Consider the following 18,203-nt stretch of genomic DNA (forward strand, 5'->3'; position numbering starts at 1 on the left):
ATCCATCCTGTCCATTGTCGCAGCTGTGTCTGTCTCACCAATGCAGTCCCGCAATCATTGGTGTGCTTGCTCCTTAATTGGCAATTTCTCCAAGTGCCGCACACCCAGTTGGGGGCCAACTATAAATAAACCCAGCGATTGCTCTCGGAGAATAAACAGGTTTCCCCCCTTCACACACTCGTCTGACAGCAGCGTGTCGAATGAATGAACCGGGAGGGCGTGCAGGCAGAGAGAAAACGCTCTCTCCCTAAAACATGGGCTTGTCTTTACATCTCTTCCCATTTACTCTGAATGCCCACCGTGGCCTCTCTGCGTAGCTCAGGTGGAATAACTCAGCCGATATTTGCTCTGATGAAAAATGGTTTGCTCCTCTGATTCAAATGTCCGTTGTCATTAAAGCAAATTGCCACTGAAGCGTCAGTCTGTTGTGTTATTCTCTGTGATGTCTCTTCTCATTTCAGAGACACAATACCCATTACGCTATTACAGTATATAGTTGGCTCAATAACCCCAGTGACTGGACCACTGATCTGACATGACAACCTATTCCGAGGTTGTTCCGGTGTATCTGAGAATCAACAGATCAACGGTGCTGTAAATTAGCCTAACCTAGAAGCATTATACTACAACGCTCCTGACTGTGGGTGATTCGGTGGTCAGCATGTCACTGTTTTAATTGTTTGTTCCCTATAGAAACCATTGGAGGAATGTAATGGGAGTCACATCAAAACCGCTGAGCCTCAGATGAATATCTTCTTCAGGAAATATGCATCAACTTATTCCGCAAGGCATGTGTTGCCACATAGACAATGTTGACGATAACCACCACAAACAAATTGGGATGCCTTATGCAGATACGAGAGATGTAAGATAAGAAAAACATTATTGTCCCTCGGGGGACACAGCTGTAAACACGCTATATGGCCATGTTTTGATGTCATACTTAATTCTTATATGTGCAAATATTCATCTCTAATAAAACCCTCAATGGTGTCATAACCTTTCTAAGTCTGCTGCATCCAATGATAGCAGTGTGTAATGTGAATTAATGACTGACAACATTAGCAGTGATGCATTATCAATCATCGCAGACCTTCGAACGCAGAGACAGGAGCAGGTCTTCAAACTCACTGAGGATTATTACATTACAAAGAAAGGCATTGTCACTTTGTTTATACATTCAGTTTTTAAGGGTACATCAGAATTTTGTCAAGTGAAAAAAAAAATTCAAGACCTGGTCCCATGTCCACAAAGCAATTCAGAGTAGCAGTGCTGATCTAGGACCTGTCCATATTTTTTAATTATGATCCAAAAGGCCAAATTGATCCTAGATCAGCACTCCTACCCTGAGACGCTTTGTAGCTATGGGACAAGAACATTAAAATGGCTATCCTTATTGGTAGAGTCGATCATAGATCTTGAACAATTAGAATTACAGGCAACTGATATATTGTCTATGGGGTCTATAATGTCTCTCCTAAGTGAAGTATAGTATAAGAGACATTCATCAATAATATAAAACATCAGATTCAATAACTGGATCCAGGCCAGATGAGCAGATGGCAGAGGGATTCCCTGGTCTAGATGACAGTACAGGTTTGGTTCTGCAGGACTACAGGGATCCATCACATCTGTGATGCGCCCGCCAGCCTTGATGTTCCGTCCTCATTACTGCTGGATTCCAGAAATAAGGGGTCTAGCAATCACCATGCCAACAGCTTAACTACATCACTCTTCACAAGGGGAAAAAAAATAAAAGAAATAGTACATTAGGGATGAAAAAAGAAACATTCCAAGAGAAGCCTTTGGAAACAGATGAGCTGGGATGAAAGGAAACGAGGCCCCAGATGGCTTCCTCTGTTCTAGTGGGAAGGGGTCTAGACTGTGTTAACAGTATTTGTGTCTTAATGCTGCCCCCTACAGGAACCATTATGACATTGCAACAACCCCAACTACACTAGACCAGGCATTACACAAAAACTCTTTCTGCTGGTATTGTTATAAAAAGGAATGACAGAAATTGTTTTATTGTAAGACGGCAACTTTATTTCACATTATCCAAGATGGGAGACGAGGGTAAAAAAGTAACATACATGTCTGAAATATGATCTATCAGAAGGTAAAAAGGCCCAAAAAAAGCATGTATGTGGGGGACAGTCAAATCTGAAGGATGGCCCTATTGAAAGTCACGGTAGTCTCCTCAGTCAGTCAGTGTGATCAGAAAGGCTTTATGTATGTTTAGAGGTGGGTTTGGGTTTTGTGATATGATGGTTATGTTCAGGTGTGGATGCGTTCAGAAGGGCCTCCCCATGCCCATGCGTGGGTTAAGTGGGGGGGCTCTGTTGGGTGGTGTGATGGCTATGTCCAGGTAGTCTCCTATCTGGAAGCGCTGCGACTGTAGCGTCATGGAGTCATTTTCCCCCTTCCTGCCTGACACAGTGTTGCCGATGTCTTTCACTCTGTAACCATAGAGACCGTGGGTGAGACAACAGTACATTCAAAATGACATCATCCAAACAATTGAGGCAATGTTTAAATACTTTTAAAAAGGCAAACCCAGCCGATTTACCTAATCCACTGACCACCAAGCTCTTGATTTAAGGTAGTCAGCAATGCACAAAGCAAACAGCAATGTCAGGCTGACTTCCGCAACAACTACAGAGCATTCGGAAAGTATTCAAACGCCTTGACATTTTATGTTACAGCCTTATTCTAAAATGTATTAAATGAATTGTTTTCTCTCATTAATCTACACACAAAACCCCCTAATGACAGAGCAAAAAGTATTTTTTTGCATTTTTATTTTAAATACCTTATTTACATAACTATTCAGACCATTTGCTATGAGCCTTGAAATTGAGCTCAGGTGCATCCTGTTCCTATTGATCATCCTTGAGATGTTTCTACATCTTGATTACAGTCCACCTGTGATAAATTCAATTGATTGGACATGATTTGGAAAGGCACACACCTGTCTAAATAAAAAGGTCCCACAGTTGACAGTGCATGTCAGAGCAAAAACCAAACCAGGTCGAAAGGAATTGTCTGTAGAGCTCCAAGACAGGATTGTGTGGAGGCACAGATCTGGGGAAGGGTATCAAACATTTCTGCAGCATTGAAGATTCTTAAATTCTTAAATGAAATAACATTAACATTCTTAAATGAAATAAGTTTGGAACCACCAAGACTCTTCCTAGAACTGGCCTCCCAGCCAAACTGAGCAATTGGGGGAGAAGGGCCTTGTTTAGGGAGGTGACCAAGAACCTGATGGTCACCGACAGAGCTCCAGAGTTCCTCTGTGGAGATGGGAGAACCTTCCAAAAGGACAACCATCTCTGCAGCACTCCACCAATCAGGCCTTCATGGTAGAGTGGCCAGACGGAAGCCGCCACTCAGTAAAAGGCACATGACAGCCCACTTGGAGTTTCCCAAAAGGTAATCACACCATGAGAAACAAGATTCTCTGGTCTGATGAAACCAAGATTGAACTCTTTGGCCTGAATGCCAAGCCTCACATCTTGAGGAAACCTGGCACCATCCCTACAGTGAAGTATGGTGGCATCATGCTGTGGGATGTTTTTCAGCGGCAGCGACTGGGAGACTTGTCAGGATTAAGGGAAAGATGAACGGAGCAAAGTACAGAGCGATCCTTGATGAAAACCTGCTCCAGAGCGCTCAGGACCTCAGACTGGGGCGAAGGTTCACCTTCCAAAAGGACAACGACTCTAAGCACACAGCCTAGACAATGCAGGACTGACTTCGGGACAAGTCTATGAATGTCCTTGAGTGGCCCAACCAGAGCCCGGACTTGAACCCGATCGAACATCTCTGGAGGGAACTGAGAATAGCTGTGCAGTGACACACTCTCTCCCCCCCCCCCCCCCCCCCCCCCAAACCAACAGAGCTTGAGAGGATCTGCAGAGAAGAATGGGAGAAACTCCTCAAATACAGTTGTGCCAAGCTTGTAGCGTCATACCCAAGAAGTCTTGATGCTGTAGTCACTGCCAAACGTGCTTCAACAGAGTACTGAGTAAAGGATCTGAATACTTATGGAAAGTGTGCATATATATATATATATATATATATATATATATATATATATCACTTTTTTTTTTTTTTACAAATAAAACCTGTTTTACTTTATCATTATGGGATGTGTAGAATGAGGAAAAACAAAAAACTATTGAATCCATTTTAGAATAAGTCTAATGCAGCAGCGTGTAGTGCACCTACGCAGATATTTTTTTGGCCAGTGCAACGTCTTGCATTGCACTCATCTGAACCCTGCGGTTCATCCTGCTGCTCGTGACAACATGTTGCTGAGTCTCACTTTAATTAAGTCAGATGTGTTACAGGGTTCCAGTAGCCAGCTAATGCCAGCTTTAGCCATTAAAAAAACTAAGCCAATGAATAAAAATGTTGCCATCCAAAATATAAAAAATCCAGTTGCAAAATATTGCTTTTTAATCATTGATGGAAATACATTTGACTGTCATGCTTATCGGTCTATAGGTTCATTTGAATAATTTAGTCGAATTCAAATTGTCCTGTTTGTTACTCATCGTGTATCTTATTTATCCAATACAACTATCACACATGCATACACAGCCTATTTTAAGCGGGATTTCTCCTGCAGCTCCTCTACTGGTTACTGCTGGAGTAAAACATGTGATTTATCAGCTGAATCAATGTACAACAATTTCTAAATGCAATCGCATGTTAACAGGATACGATTTCTTTTAATAAATAGCTCGTATTTTTGTTTTTCAACTGGTAATTGAAGTGTGCCTCCCATTCACCATTCAAGTGCAGGTCAACAGGCTATCAGCATATCATCCACCACTTTACAATGTGAGCTGGAGGCACTATGCATTCTGTTTTTTAAATACTTAATTGTTTGAAACATGAATATTTTATTTTATATTATGAGACATGTCTTACCTTGCTTCAAAGTAGCGTATAGGCAAAATCCGACCATGGAAACATGGAGGCAATTATTTTATATAGACTTCATAGGCAGCACGTGAGTATCAAGTTTGGGGAAGCTTACAATTTATCCTACCATTTCTATCGTTCTGCCTGCTAGTTATATTTTCAGATACTCATGTTCTTGGACCAGTTTCATTTCAATAACGGTTTTGTTTCTCAAAATCATTGTGAAATGTTTAATCATAAAAATCTCAATTAAAATGTCATTGAATTTAAAAGTCTACTAACACGAGATCACCAGCCTCTGCCATATGGACACATTCTCAAATCTTCCCGGTCACGTTGTCCACCGCCACACTTTCCTAACAGAAACCCTGGTGTGTTAGTACTGGACTGGAACAAAACCATGCACACCCTGTGTCCAAGATTATAGAGCATAGCGTGACTTCAATCTACAACAGCCCAGTTGCCCTGAAGGTAGACCCAACGATATGACATTGCCACGAGCAGCACCACAGATATTGAGATGAGCAAGATGCAAGACTTCGCTCTCACACAGTCACACACAGTATCTGCAGATGTGAATGAGTTCGCCTCACGCTGTTATAGCGTGATAGCCACGGGACCAAAACAGCAGAGAAGTTGAGACTTACGCTTCAAAGTTCTTAGTTGTTACTGAAATTGACCCACAATGCGGTTTACTTTGTGCCTGTACATCATACCGCTGACTCTACCTTTAAGCTAGGGCCGTAGAGTAGTACTAACCTGTAGCCATTTCTTTTGGGCTCAGGATAAACGATGGCGAAACCAAAGTGTGTTCCTTTCTTCCGAGCATCAGGGTACACCTCCTTCACTAGGCTGGTCAGCTCCTTTAGCGAGGCATCCATCCTTCAGGAGAAGGACACAACATCATGTCACAACAATAATCAAAACTATGTAGCCATGGTACCCTGTATAACACACACAACACTATCACCAGTGCTCGACTTGGGCAGAGCAGAGTGCAAGTACCACATTTTTTCTCCTTGAGTTTGTGCACGTCTTATAGAATATTAGCTCAAAAGTATTGTGGCGCTACTGCGCCTAAATATAAACAGTAACGACACCCAAAATGAGTGCCGAAAATCCCCCCTTGCCAGACCCCCCCCCCCCCCCTTCACGTTCTTCATTTCTGCGACTTGGTTGCTATTTCATATTTCTGCTCTTCACTCAGTTGTCAGCTTAGCCTACATTTCACTGATCTTAGTAGCAGAAAGCATTTGTCTGCAGTTTGGCTATTTGTTTCAAGTGTATGTGGCGGTTATAGCTTGTATGGCGCCCTAGGCGAACCCCCCTCTCAGCGCCTGCCCCCGGGCCCCGTTTCCGGCAGCTTCCCATGTCACCTGTACCTAAATCCTCTACTGCTTTTGTCTATAAATAAATCTCTTTGCCAAAATTCGTCATCTTTCCATGTCTTATTTGACTAGTATGTTTGAAAGTGTAAGGATAATAATTCAGACATAGTTGTTCTGAAATGTTTATTGCTTGCCAACATTTTACTACTGCCTCTTTAATATAACACACATTAATTATTACTTTTGGTTGCCTGACGTGAAGTTTGTTCTATAGAAAGTATTTGACTCAGATGTGTGCCACAGAAAGTATTTAACTTTAGCCACAAAATGTATGAAATTAGAAGGGGGGATTCTGGCAGAGGGAAGATTTTCAGAAACAACACCGGAACCTATTTCAGTCCAATTCAAGCACTGGCTATCACATTTTTTAAATCTTTATTTAACTAGGTAAGATTCAATCTAGTTCCTGGCCCAACGCTCTAACCACTAGGCTACCTGCCGGTCCTGCACCTAGGCTTACGTGACCCTAGGTGCAGCCATCCATTTATATATTCTTACCATGTGTAGATTTGCAGCTCACTTGAAGGGACTTGCCCTCGTGCGAATTCGTCCCCTCTGTGATGCCTGCCACCGTTGGTCGTAAATACCCGCAGCAGAAGAGGACAAGTCTATAGACACACAAACAGTTAGTTAACTGGTTAGACAGGAACGTGGCTAGTCTCCTAGAAAATGTGGTAGCGGGAAAAAATATTAAATGCCCTTATAGCCGATTACAGAACTACAACCAATTAGTTTAGTTTGAAGTGGGAGTCACTTGCAAGCAGTGCAGCTGCATTTGCTAGCACAGCAGGCTCGTTAATGCTAACTACGTTAGCGAATTGCTCTCACAAACCAAGCGAAGATAAAGTGCTTATAGCTTACCTTTTCTCGGTCGATAGGCTTTTCAGGGATTTTTCGTATCTCTTCTTGTGTGATTCTTGATTCAAGAGCCATTTTAGGAAGTAAATAAGTTAATTAATTAACGTTGTTGCTCACAGCAGATTTGCAAACAATGTGCCAAATAGTTATTTCCGTTTCCGCTTTCCCAGCGGATGACGTAGGAAAGATGCGCAAAAACTTTATAAAACTTTAACGATTGCCGTATAAAAAAACATATACGAATAGATTGCAGTTTGCTTGATTTTACAAGCATTTTTTTTATAAACATCTAATCTCTCCAGTCCGATTAAAGATAGTTTTCAAGTGTATGATTGTATTTCTAGTTTCCTCCCAACAGGTGGCGGTAGACAATGATAACCATTCTTATGTTGAATGCAATCTGGGATCCTTGGGAGGTCCACACTCTAAACAAAACCCTTTTTATTTTGAATTTTATTTAACCTTTATTTAACTAGGCAAGTCAGTTAAGAACAAATTATTATTCACAATGACGGTCTACCCTTGCCAAACCCTATCCCCGGACGACGCTGGGCCAAATGTGCGCCTCCCTATGGAACTCCCAATCACAGCCGGTTGTGATACAGCCTGGAATCAAACCAGAGTCTGTTATGACGCCTCTAGCACTGAGATGCAGTGCCTTAGACCGCTCCGCCACTCTGGAACCTTAACCCCTACCCTTGCCTTTACCCTTACCCTAACCATAACCCGTACCTAACCATAACCTTAACCCTTAACCATTTTAAATGTCAACTTCAATGTACCCCATTCTTATGGGACAGTGGTGCATCTCAATAGTATAAATCTCCTCTCCTCAATAAGGTTAAATTACTGTAAGTGTATGTCTACTGAGAATATTCTTTCACTTCCCAGTTCATGTCAAATCAAATCAAATGTTATTGGTCACATACACATGGATAAATCAAATAAAAAGTTTTAAAATGTATTTGTCACATACACATGGTTAGCAGATGTTAATGCGATTGTAGAGAAATGCTTGTGCTTCTAGTTCCGACAATGCAGTAATAACCAACAAGTAATCTAGCTAACAATTCCAAAACTACTACCTTATAGACACAAGTGTAAGGGGATAAAGAATATGTACATAAAGATATATGAATGAGTGATGGTACAGAGCGGCATAGGCAAGATGCAGTAGATGGTATTGAGTGCAGTATATACATATGAGATGAGTATGTAAACAAAGTGGCATAGTTAAAGTGGCTAGTGATACATGTATTACATAAAGATGCAGTAGATGAGTATAGAGTACAGTATATACATATACATATGAGATGAATAATGTAGGGTATGTAAACATTATATTAGGTAGCATTGTTTAAAGTGGCTAGTGATATATTTTACATCATTTCCCATCAATTCCCATTATTAAAGTGGCTGGAGTCAGTGTGTTGGCAGCAGCCACTCAATGTTAGTGGTGGCTGTTTAACAGTCTGATGGCCTTGAGATAGAAGCTGTTTTTCAGTCTCTCGGTCCCAGCTTTGATGCACCTGTACTGACCTCGCCTTCTGGATGATAGCGGGGTGAACAGGCAGTGGCTCGGGTGGTTGTTGTCCTTGATGATCTTTATGGCCTTCCTGTGACATCGGGTGGTGTATTTGCCCTGGAGGGCAGGTAGTTTGCCCCCGGTGATGTGTTGTGCAGACCACACTACCCTCTGGAGAGCCTTGCGGTTGAGGGCAGAGCAGTTGCCGTACCAGGCTGTGATACAGCCCAGCAGGATGCTCTCGACTGTGCATCTGTAAAAGTTTGTGAGTGTTTTAGGTGACAAGCCAAATTTCTTCAGCCTCCTGAGGTTGACGAGGCGCTGTTGTGCCTTCTTCACCACGCTGTCTGTGTGGGTGGACCATTTCAGCTTGTCCGTAATGTGTACGCCGAGGAACTTAAAACTTTCAATCTTCTCCACTACTGTCCCGTCGATGTGGATGGGGGGTGCTCCATCTGCTGTTTCCTAAAGTCCACGATCATCTCCTTTGTTTTGTTGACATTGAGTGAGAGGTTATGTTCCTGACACCACACTCCGAGGGCCCTCACCTGCTCCCTGTAGGCCGTCCCGTTGTTGATGGTAATGAGGCCTACCACTGTAGTGTCGTCTGCAAACTTGATGATTGAGTTGGAAGCGTGCATGGCCACGCAGTCATGGTTGAACAGGGTGTACAGGAGAGGACTGAGAACGCACCCTTGTGGGGCCCCAGTGTAGAGGGTCAGCGGGGTAGAGATGTTGTTTCCTACCTCCACCACCTGGGGGCGGCCCATCAAAAAAATTGAGGACCCAGTTGCACAGGGCGGGGTCTAGACCCAGGGTCTCGAGCTTAGTGACGAGTTTCGAGGCTACTAAGGTGTTAAATGCTGAGCTGTAGTCAATGAATGTGATAGGGCAGTGTGCAGTGTGATCATCTGTGGACCTATTTGGGCGGTAAACAAATTGGAGGAGGTCTAGGGTATCAGGTAGGGTGGAGGTGATATGATCCTTGACTAGTCTCTCAAAGCACTTCATGATGACAGAAGTGAGTGCAATGGGGCGATAGTCATTCAGTTCAGTTACCTTTCTTTCTTGGGAACAGGAACAATGGTGGCCATCTTGAAGCATGTGAGGACAACAGACTGGGATAGGGATTGGGGCAAACTACCTGCCCTCCAGGACACCTACACCACCCGATGTTACAGGAAGGCCATAAAGATCATCAAGGACATCAACCACCCGAGCCACTGCCTGTTCACCCCGCTATCATCCAGAAGGCGAGGTCAGTACAGGTGCATCAAAGCTGGGACCGAGAGACTGAAAAACAGCTTCTATCTCAAGGCCATCAGACTGTTAAACAGCCACCACTAACATTGAGTGGCTGCTGCCAACACACTGACACTGACACTGACTCAACTACAGCCACTTTAATAATGGGAATTGATGGGAAATGATGTAAATATATCACTAGCCACTTTAAACAATGCTACCTTATATAATGTTACTTACCCTACATTATTCATCTCATATGCATACGTATATACTGTACTCTATATCATCAACTGCATCCTTATGTAATACATGTATCACTAGCCACTTTAACTATGCCACTTTGTTTACATACTCACCTCATGTATATACTGTACTCGATACCATCTACTGTATCCTGCCTATGCTGCTCTGTACCATCACTCATTCATATATCCTTATGTACATATTCTTTATCCCCTTACACTGTGTATAAGACAGTAGTTTTGGAATTGTTAGTTAGATTACTTGTTGGTTATTACTGCATTGTCGGAACTAGAAGCACAAGCATTTCGCTACACTCGCATTAACATCTGCTAACCATGTGTATGTGACAGATAAAATTTGATTTGATTTGATTTTGAATATGTCCGTAAACACACCAGCCAGCTGGTCTGCGCATGCTCTGAGGACGCGGCTAGGGATGCCATCTGGGCCGGCAGCTTTGAGAGGGTTAACACATTTAAATGTTTTACTCACAGTGGGTACGACATCTCCAATGCACTTGCTAATTAACTCGCTCACAGAGTCAGCGTATACATCAATGTTATTATCTGAGGCTATCCGGAACATATCCCAGTCCACATGATTGAAGCAGTCTTGAAGTGTGGAATCCGATTGGTCAGACCACCGTTGTTTAGACCTGAGCACGGGCGTTTCCTGTTTTAGTTCCTGTCTATAGGCTGGGAGCAACAAAATGGAGTCGTGGTCAGATTTGCCAAAGGCAGGGCGGGGGAGGGCTTTGTATGCGTTGCGGAAGTTAGAGTAGCAATGATCCAGAATGCTACGAGATCCCATCACGCATTCAATATGCTGATAGAATTTAGAAAGTGTTGTTTTCAGGTTAGCTTTGTTAAAATCCCCAGCAACAATAAATGCAGCCTCAGGATGTATGGTTTCCAGTTTACATAGAGTCCAGTGAAGTTCTTTCAGGGACAACAAGATATTTGCTTGGGGGATATACACGGCTGTGACTATAATCTAAGAGAATTCTCTTGGAAGATAATGTGGTCGGCATTTGATTGTAATGAATTCTAGGTCAGGTGAACAAAAGGACTTGAGTTCCTGTATGTTGTTGTGATTACACCATGAGTCGTTAATCATAAGGCATACATCCCACGCCCTTCTTTTTACCAGAGAGATGTTTGTTTCTTTCGGCACGACACATGAACAAACTGGGTGGCTGTACCGACTCTGACAACATATCCCGAGTGAGCCATGTTTCCGTGAAACAGAGAATGTTACAATCTCTGATGTATCTCTGGAAGGCAACTCGTGCCCTCATTTCATCCACCTTGTTATGTAGAGATTGGACATTGGTGAGTAATATGGTCGGAAGCGGTGGATGGTGTGCTCGCCTTCTCAGTCTCACCAGTAGGCTGCTCCATCTGCCTCTCCTGCGGTGACCACGTTGTTTTGGGTGGGCCTCTGGGATAAGATCCCATGTCCAGGGTGGAGGTCCGAACAAAGGATCCGCTTCGGGAAAGTTGTATTCCTGGTCGTAATGATGATAAGTTGACGTCGCTTTTATATCCAAAAGTCCTTCCCGGCTGTATGTAAGAACACTTGAGATTTTCTGGGCTAACAATGTAAGAAATAATACATAAAATAATACATAAACAACAAAAATAACTGCATAGTTTCCTAAGGACCTGAAGTGAGGTGACCATCTCTGTCGGGGAAAGAAGCCACTATTGAAAACCCACATTTGTCATCATCATTTGTGTTAAGAAATAATCATTTTCCAGCAATTGAGGTGTAGCTCAAATCTGACATAAAGCATTAATTGATTTGTCTGCTGGAGTGTGGACAGTGCATGTCAATATACAGTAGTCTACAAAGCATACCAGACACAGTGGGCAATGTAGTGCGCATGTAGGCTATCTATCAATGCAGATCGTGTGTGAATTTCTATGCACGGGTGTGTGTTTGTAGTTGTGCGCGTGTCTACGTATGCCTCTGCTTATCTCCACATACTGTATTCACTCAATGAGTGTGTAAATGTACTGGATATACATGATGGGTTTGCAGTTGGGTCTGCATTGCAAGCCCCATTGTTTGAGCCTCTGGCCTGGACATCTGTGTGCGTGCGCTCGTGCAAGTGTGTGAATGTGCATGCTTGTGTGTGCGGCATGCCAGCAGGAGTGGGACCGTCCAGTCGTAGATCACCTCTGACCCCTGTTCTCAGATCAGCCCAAACCTCCCTCGTCAGGAGTTACACAATACAGCTGTATATCAAATGTGATTAGCCTTGAAATGAATTGAGTCAACCCAACTCCATCAAGTGACTTCTGGCCTTTTAAGACAACTAAAGCCAACTATGAGATTACCCTTTGATACTGTTTATCAGTATTCAAATTGCTGTGTATTGAAGAAACTAGAGTCAAGCACGTTCCACCCTCCTCTATCACAACAAAACTTGGCCGGGATCAATGGTAATTGTCCACCTACACGGCCGAGACCTACTGTTTGGTCACATGCAGCTAGAGCCTCTGTCTCCCACTGTCTATCCTTCCCGCTGAGAGAGCCCTCACACTGGCCTCCTCTGTTCTGCTGCTGGCTGGATGACCAGGGTCTACTCTCACTAACAATCACATCCATTTTACCCTGACCAGGCCCATCCCCTCGCAGCATCGCACCAGAATTCTCATGGATCTACTTGAAAGAATCTATCTGCCACTCTCTCTCTTTTCTTTCTTCTTTTCTTCTCTCTCTCTCTCACAATTAAATTAAATTAAATTCAAAGGGGCTTTATTGGCATGGGAAACATGTGTTAACATTGTCAAAGCAAGTAAGGTAGATAATATACAAAAGTGAAATAAACAATAAAATGAACAGTAAACATTACACATACAGAAGTTTCAAAACAATAAAGACATTACAAATGTCATATTACGTATTTGTACAGTATTGCAACGATGTACAAATGGTTAAGGGTACACAAGGGAAAATAAATAAGCATAAATATGGGTTGTATTTACAGTGGTGTTTGTTCTTCATTGGTTGCCCTTTTCTTGTGGCAACAGGTCACAAATCTTGCTGCTTTGATGGCACACTGTGGTATTTCAACCAATAGATATGGGAGTTTATCAAAATCGGGTTTGTTTTCAAATTCTTTGTGGATCTGTGTAATCTGAGGAAAATATGTGTCTCTAATATGGTCATACATTGGACAGGAGGTTAGGATGTGCAGCTCAGTTTCCACCTCATTTTGTGGGCAGTGTGCACATAGCCTATCTTCTCTTGAGAGCCAGGTCTGTCTACGGCGGCCTTTCTCAATGGCAAGGCTATGCTCACTGAGTCTATACATAGTCAAAGCTTTCCTTAAGTTTGGGTCAGTCACAGTGGTCAGGTTTTCTGCCACTGTGTACTCTCTGTTTAGGGCCAAATAGCATTCTAGTTTGCTCAGTTTTTTTGTTAATTCTTTCCAATGTGTCAAGTAATTATCTTTTTGTTTTCTCAAGATTTGATTGGGTCTAATTGTGTTGCTGTCCTGGGGCTCTGTGGGGTGTGTTTATGTTTGTGAACAGAGCCCCAGGACCAGCTTGCTTAGGAGACTCTTCTCCAGGTCTCTCTGTAGGTGATGGCTTTGTTATGGAAGGTTTGGGAATCGTTTCCTTTTAGGTGGTTGTAGAATTTAATGGCTCTTTTCTGGATTTTGATAATTAGTGGGATTCGGCCTAATTCTGCTCTGCATGCATTATTTGGTGTTCTACATTGTACACAGAGGATTTCTTGCAGGATGACAATGTCTGTACTACCGATTTATTTGGTGAAGTCCGGGTTCCTGCTCTTTAGGCCAAAGGCAGATGACCTCAGGCCTTGGATATTCCAGGATGATATAGTGAAGGATTTGTGTTCCATAAAGTGTCCAATGTTGTTGATCGTGTGGTTTGGCCTCAGGCCAGTAAGTGTGAGCAGAGCCTGCTGGGCATCTGGTACATGCCATTGGCTTGGGCTAGTGTAAGAGTGGGGGTTGGGCCTGTTTGCCCGCTCGCTACCTGGGCATATGTGTGACTTCCATGTTGAGGCCCTCTTTGCGAGGGTGGGGTGCATGGGGTGGGCAGGAGGGGCATAGGTCTGATCTGAGGGGGCGTGGGCATGGTTGATGTGGGGGGGTGTTTATTGGTTGGGGTGGGGGTGTGGATGTGGCTGGGGGTGCTGTGGTCTGGATGTAAGTCCTCTTGCCGTGGGTCCTCTATGTGTAGGTTCAGGGGGTGGTCCCACAGGTCTGGGAGAGTGTCTCGCTGGTCTGGGTGGGGTGTCTATTGATCTGTTGCTCCTGTGTGAAGTGTTGGGGATACGTTTGAGAGCGATGTCCTTTAGAGTCCGAGCAAAGGTGGGCACTGCTGCCTTGTAGAGGTGGACCTGGTCATAGAGGCTGTTCAAGTCCAGGGTGGAGTGGTGGGCCAGGAACACATTTGGTTTTGAGGCACAGTCACGGGAAATACTTGCGTATTGTGGCAGGGTGGAAGTCTTTTCGTGGTAGCACTGTGGAGATAACCACTTGTGCATTGGGGAAAGTAGAAAAAGCTTTTTCAATCACTCCCTTCAGTGCTGTGGCCACCCTTTCCTGCTGTGCTCTCAGGTCATTTGTGCCTGTGTGTATTGTTATGTGGCTAGGTGAACCTAGTTCGTCCTCAGACAGAAGGTCTGTGTTTGGGACTGTGTTTTCTTGTATATGTCTGTCTCTCGCACTCTCTCTCCCTCTTGCGTTCTCTCTCTCTCTCTCTCTCTCTCTCTCTCTCTCTCTGTCTCTCTCTCTCTCTGTCTGTTTCTCTCTCTCTCTCTTTCTCTCTGTCTGTCTCTGTCTCTCTCTCTCTGTTTATCTCTCTCTATCTCTGTCTCGCTCTCTCTCTCTCTCTCTCTCTCTCTCTCGCTCTCTCTCTGTCTCTCTGTCTCTCTGTCTCTCTCTCTCTCTCTCTCTCTCTCTCTCTCTCTCTCTCTGTCTCTCTGTTTCTCTCTCTCTCTCTGTTTCTCTCTGTTTCTCTCTCTCCACCCTTATCTCTCTGTCTCTCTGTCAATTCAATTAAATTTACTTTATTGACATGGCAAGTTCATTATAACTTACATTGTCAAAGTATACATCTCGAAGAATATAAATAAAATGAAAATATATATTTATATATAAAATATATGTATATATAAATAAATGGTGGGACCAACAGCAATAATAATAGTAGTAGTGGACATGGGATTACCATTAACAACAACTACAACAACAATATTAATGAGAACAACAATACATTAAAGCAATGGAAGTACACCAGTGTCAACATGACTGAGAAGACACATGATGTGCTATGAAAGACAAAACAAAACAAGATGGGAAATATTATCGACATTACTTTGCACTTTTCACTGGCTGTCCCTCAGGTTGTGGTAGGAGGACACATATTTGGCTGCCAAAACTGCACATTTAGGCTTTTCACCCAATAAATATTTGATTTTTTCTTCATCTTTTATAGTTTCAAATTCTTTGTATTGAGTTATAATTTTGGGAAAGAAATATTCTCTTAGGTCTGAGTATTTGTCACAGTGTAATAGGAAATGCAGCTCTGTCTCTACCTCTCCCCTGGAGCAGAGTGAGCACAGCCTGTCCTCTCTGGGCAGCCAGGTTTGTCTGTGACGACCGGTCTCTATAGCCAGACTGTGCTCACTGAGTCTGTACCTAGTCAATGTTTTCCTCAGTTTTCTATCAGTCACAGTGGTCAGATAGTCTGCAACCATGTACTGTCTGTTTAGAGCCAAATAGCATTGAAGTTTACTTAGATTTTTTTGTGGTGTCTTTCCAATAGGTGATATATTTTTATTTTGTGATGATTTGGTTGGGCCTGATTTTCTGAGTGCTGTCCTGAGGCTCTATGGGGTTGGTTTGGGTTGGTGAACTGAGCCTCAGAACCAGCTGGCTGAGGGGACTCTTCTCTTGTTTCATCTCTTGACATTGTAGAGCTGTGTGATGGAATGTTTTGGGGTCACTTGTTTTTAGATGGTTGTAAAATTTGATGGCTCTTTTTTTTATTGGAATGAGGAGGGGGTATTGGCCCAATTCTGCTCTACATGCGTTATTTGGAGTTTTTCTTTGCACTTGCAATACAGTCTTGCAAAACTCTGATAATTTTTTAGAAATCCAATCTGGCTTCTGCTCAGGACGTTGTGTTCGTCAAGGAAATGATGTAGTCTGATATTTATAATACTGCAGAGAATTTTCCCCAAGTTGCTGTTAACGCAAATTCCTCTGTAATTATTTGGGTCAAATTTGTCTCCATTTTTATAGATTGGTGTGATCAATCCCTGGTTCCAAATATTGGGGGAAATACCTGCAGTGAGGATAATGTTGAAGAATTTGAGTATAGCCAATTTGAATTTGTGGTCTGTATATTTGATCATTTCATTTAAAATACCATCAGCACCACAGGCCTTTTTGGGTTGGAGAGTGCATAGTTTTTCCAATAATTCTTCTTCTGTAATTGGGGTATCCACAGGATTCTGATAGTCTTTGACTGCTGATTCAAGGATTTGTCATTTTTCTTGTATATATTTTTGTTCTGGGCTCTTTGTTATATTGCTGTAGAGGTTTGCAAAGTGATTTCTCCACATATCCCCATTTTGGATAGCCAATTCCTCATGATGAAGTTTGTTTAATTTATTCCAATTCTCCCAGAAGTGGTTTGATTCTATGGATTCCTCAGTTCCATCCAGCTGATTTATAATGTGCTGTTCCTTTTTTGTTCTTAGGGTGTGTTTGTATTGCTTCAGTGTTTCCCCATATTGAAGGCGTATATTTTTGTTGTCTGGTTCTCTGTGTTTTTGATTAGATATATTTCTCAATTACTTTCTTAGATTTTTGCAATCATTATCAAACCATTTTTCATTATCTGTTATTTCTGGTTTGCTCGTATGCTTCTTTAGATTAGCCAAGGAGGCTAATTTGTCAAAAATAAAGTTCATGTTCCAAACAGCCAAATTTACACCTTCATTGCTGTAGGAAAATGTTAAGGCTAAAAAGTTGTCCAAGAGAGATTGTATTTTTTGGCCTCTAATTGCTTTTTGGTAGATGTCTGTACTGTTTGCACTCCATCTATAGGCCTGTTTTGTACCATGTAATTGATTGGGCCGTGATGCTTCATGGTTGGGTTCTGCTCTTCTCAGATACACTGTGATTTTACTGCTGTTCTAGCATTCAGGTCTCCACAGACCAGTACGTTGCCTTGGGCCTGAAAGTGACTAATTTCCCCCTCTAGAATGGAGAAACTCTCTTCATTGAAGTAGGGTGACTCTGAGGGGGGAATGTATGTGGCACAGAGGAAGACGTTATTATCTGTCAAGACAGCCTCCTTGTTGATTTTTAACCATGTAAAGAATTCTCCTGTTTTGATCAATTCGATTGAATTAATTAGTTCAGATTTATACCATATTAGCATTCCCCCTGAGTCTCTGCCCTGTCTGATTCCTTTTAATTTAGTGGATGGTATGATTATCTCCCTTTAACCTAGTGGACAGCCAGTGGAAACATCACCTCTGCACCATGTTTCCTGTAGTACTACAAAATCAACATCATCAATTTCTTTCAGGAAGTCTGGGTTTCTGCTTTTTAGTCCAAAAGTAGAGGACTTCAAACCTTGTAAATTCCAACATACAACGTAAAAAGATTTCATAACTTTTTTTTCTTTCTTTATCTTCAAAATGAGACAAACACTCACATTCCAACAAGAACTCTCATTCTCTCTCTCTCTCTGTCTGTCTGTTTCTCTCTCTCTCTGTTTCTCTCTCTCTGTCTCTCTCTCTCTTCTCTCTCTCTGTCTGTCTCTGTTTCTCTCTCTCTGTTTCTCTCTCTCTGTTTCTCTCTCTCTGTCTGTCTCTGTTTCTCTGTTTTGTCTGTTTCTCTCTCTCTCTCTGTTTCTCTCTCTCTCTCTGTTTCTCTCTCTCGCTCTGTCTCTCTCTGTCTCTGTCTCTGTCTGTCGGTCGGTCGGTCGGTCTGTCTGTCTGTCTGT

At 42.6% G+C, this 18,203-nt stretch overlaps 1 protein-coding gene across 1 annotated transcript; it reads right to left on the bottom strand.

Moving 5' to 3' along the window:
- Positions 1 to 2,023: 2,023 nt before the first annotated feature.
- On the bottom strand, positions 2,024 to 7,362 carry LOC110527312 (histone deacetylase complex subunit SAP18). Its single transcript, XM_021608504.2, has 4 exons — positions 7,185 to 7,362; positions 6,822 to 6,931; positions 5,695 to 5,817; positions 2,024 to 2,459 (listed from the first exon to the last, which is right to left on the bottom strand). The coding sequence occupies exons 1-4, from the start codon at positions 7,254 to 7,256 to the stop codon at positions 2,294 to 2,296; spliced, it is 471 nt and encodes a 156-aa protein (XP_021464179.1). The 5' UTR covers positions 7,257 to 7,362; the 3' UTR covers positions 2,024 to 2,293.
- Between the last annotated feature and the right edge of the window lie 10,841 nt (positions 7,363 to 18,203).

The sequence above is a fragment of the Oncorhynchus mykiss genome, chromosome 7 (genome assembly GCF_013265735.2).
Source record: "Oncorhynchus mykiss isolate Arlee chromosome 7, USDA_OmykA_1.1, whole genome shotgun sequence".
Classification (NCBI taxonomy): domain Eukaryota; kingdom Metazoa; phylum Chordata; class Actinopteri; order Salmoniformes; family Salmonidae; genus Oncorhynchus; species Oncorhynchus mykiss.

What these genes read in the sequence shown, in the direction of transcription:
- LOC110527312 (XM_021608504.2), bottom strand. Translation starts at nt 7,256, where the DNA reads ATGGCTCTTGAATCAAGAATCACACAAGAAGAGATACGAAAAATCCCT. An exon ending in AGCCTATCGACCGAGAAAAG is followed by an intron (nt 6,932 to 7,184) that starts GTAAGCTATAAG and finishes GTGTGTCTATAG; the next exon opens with ACTTGTCCTCTTCTGCTGCG. An exon ending in CCCAAAAGAAATGGCTACAG is followed by an intron (nt 2,460 to 5,694) that starts GTTAGTACTACT and finishes CTATGGTTACAG; the next exon opens with AGTGAAAGACATCGGCAACA.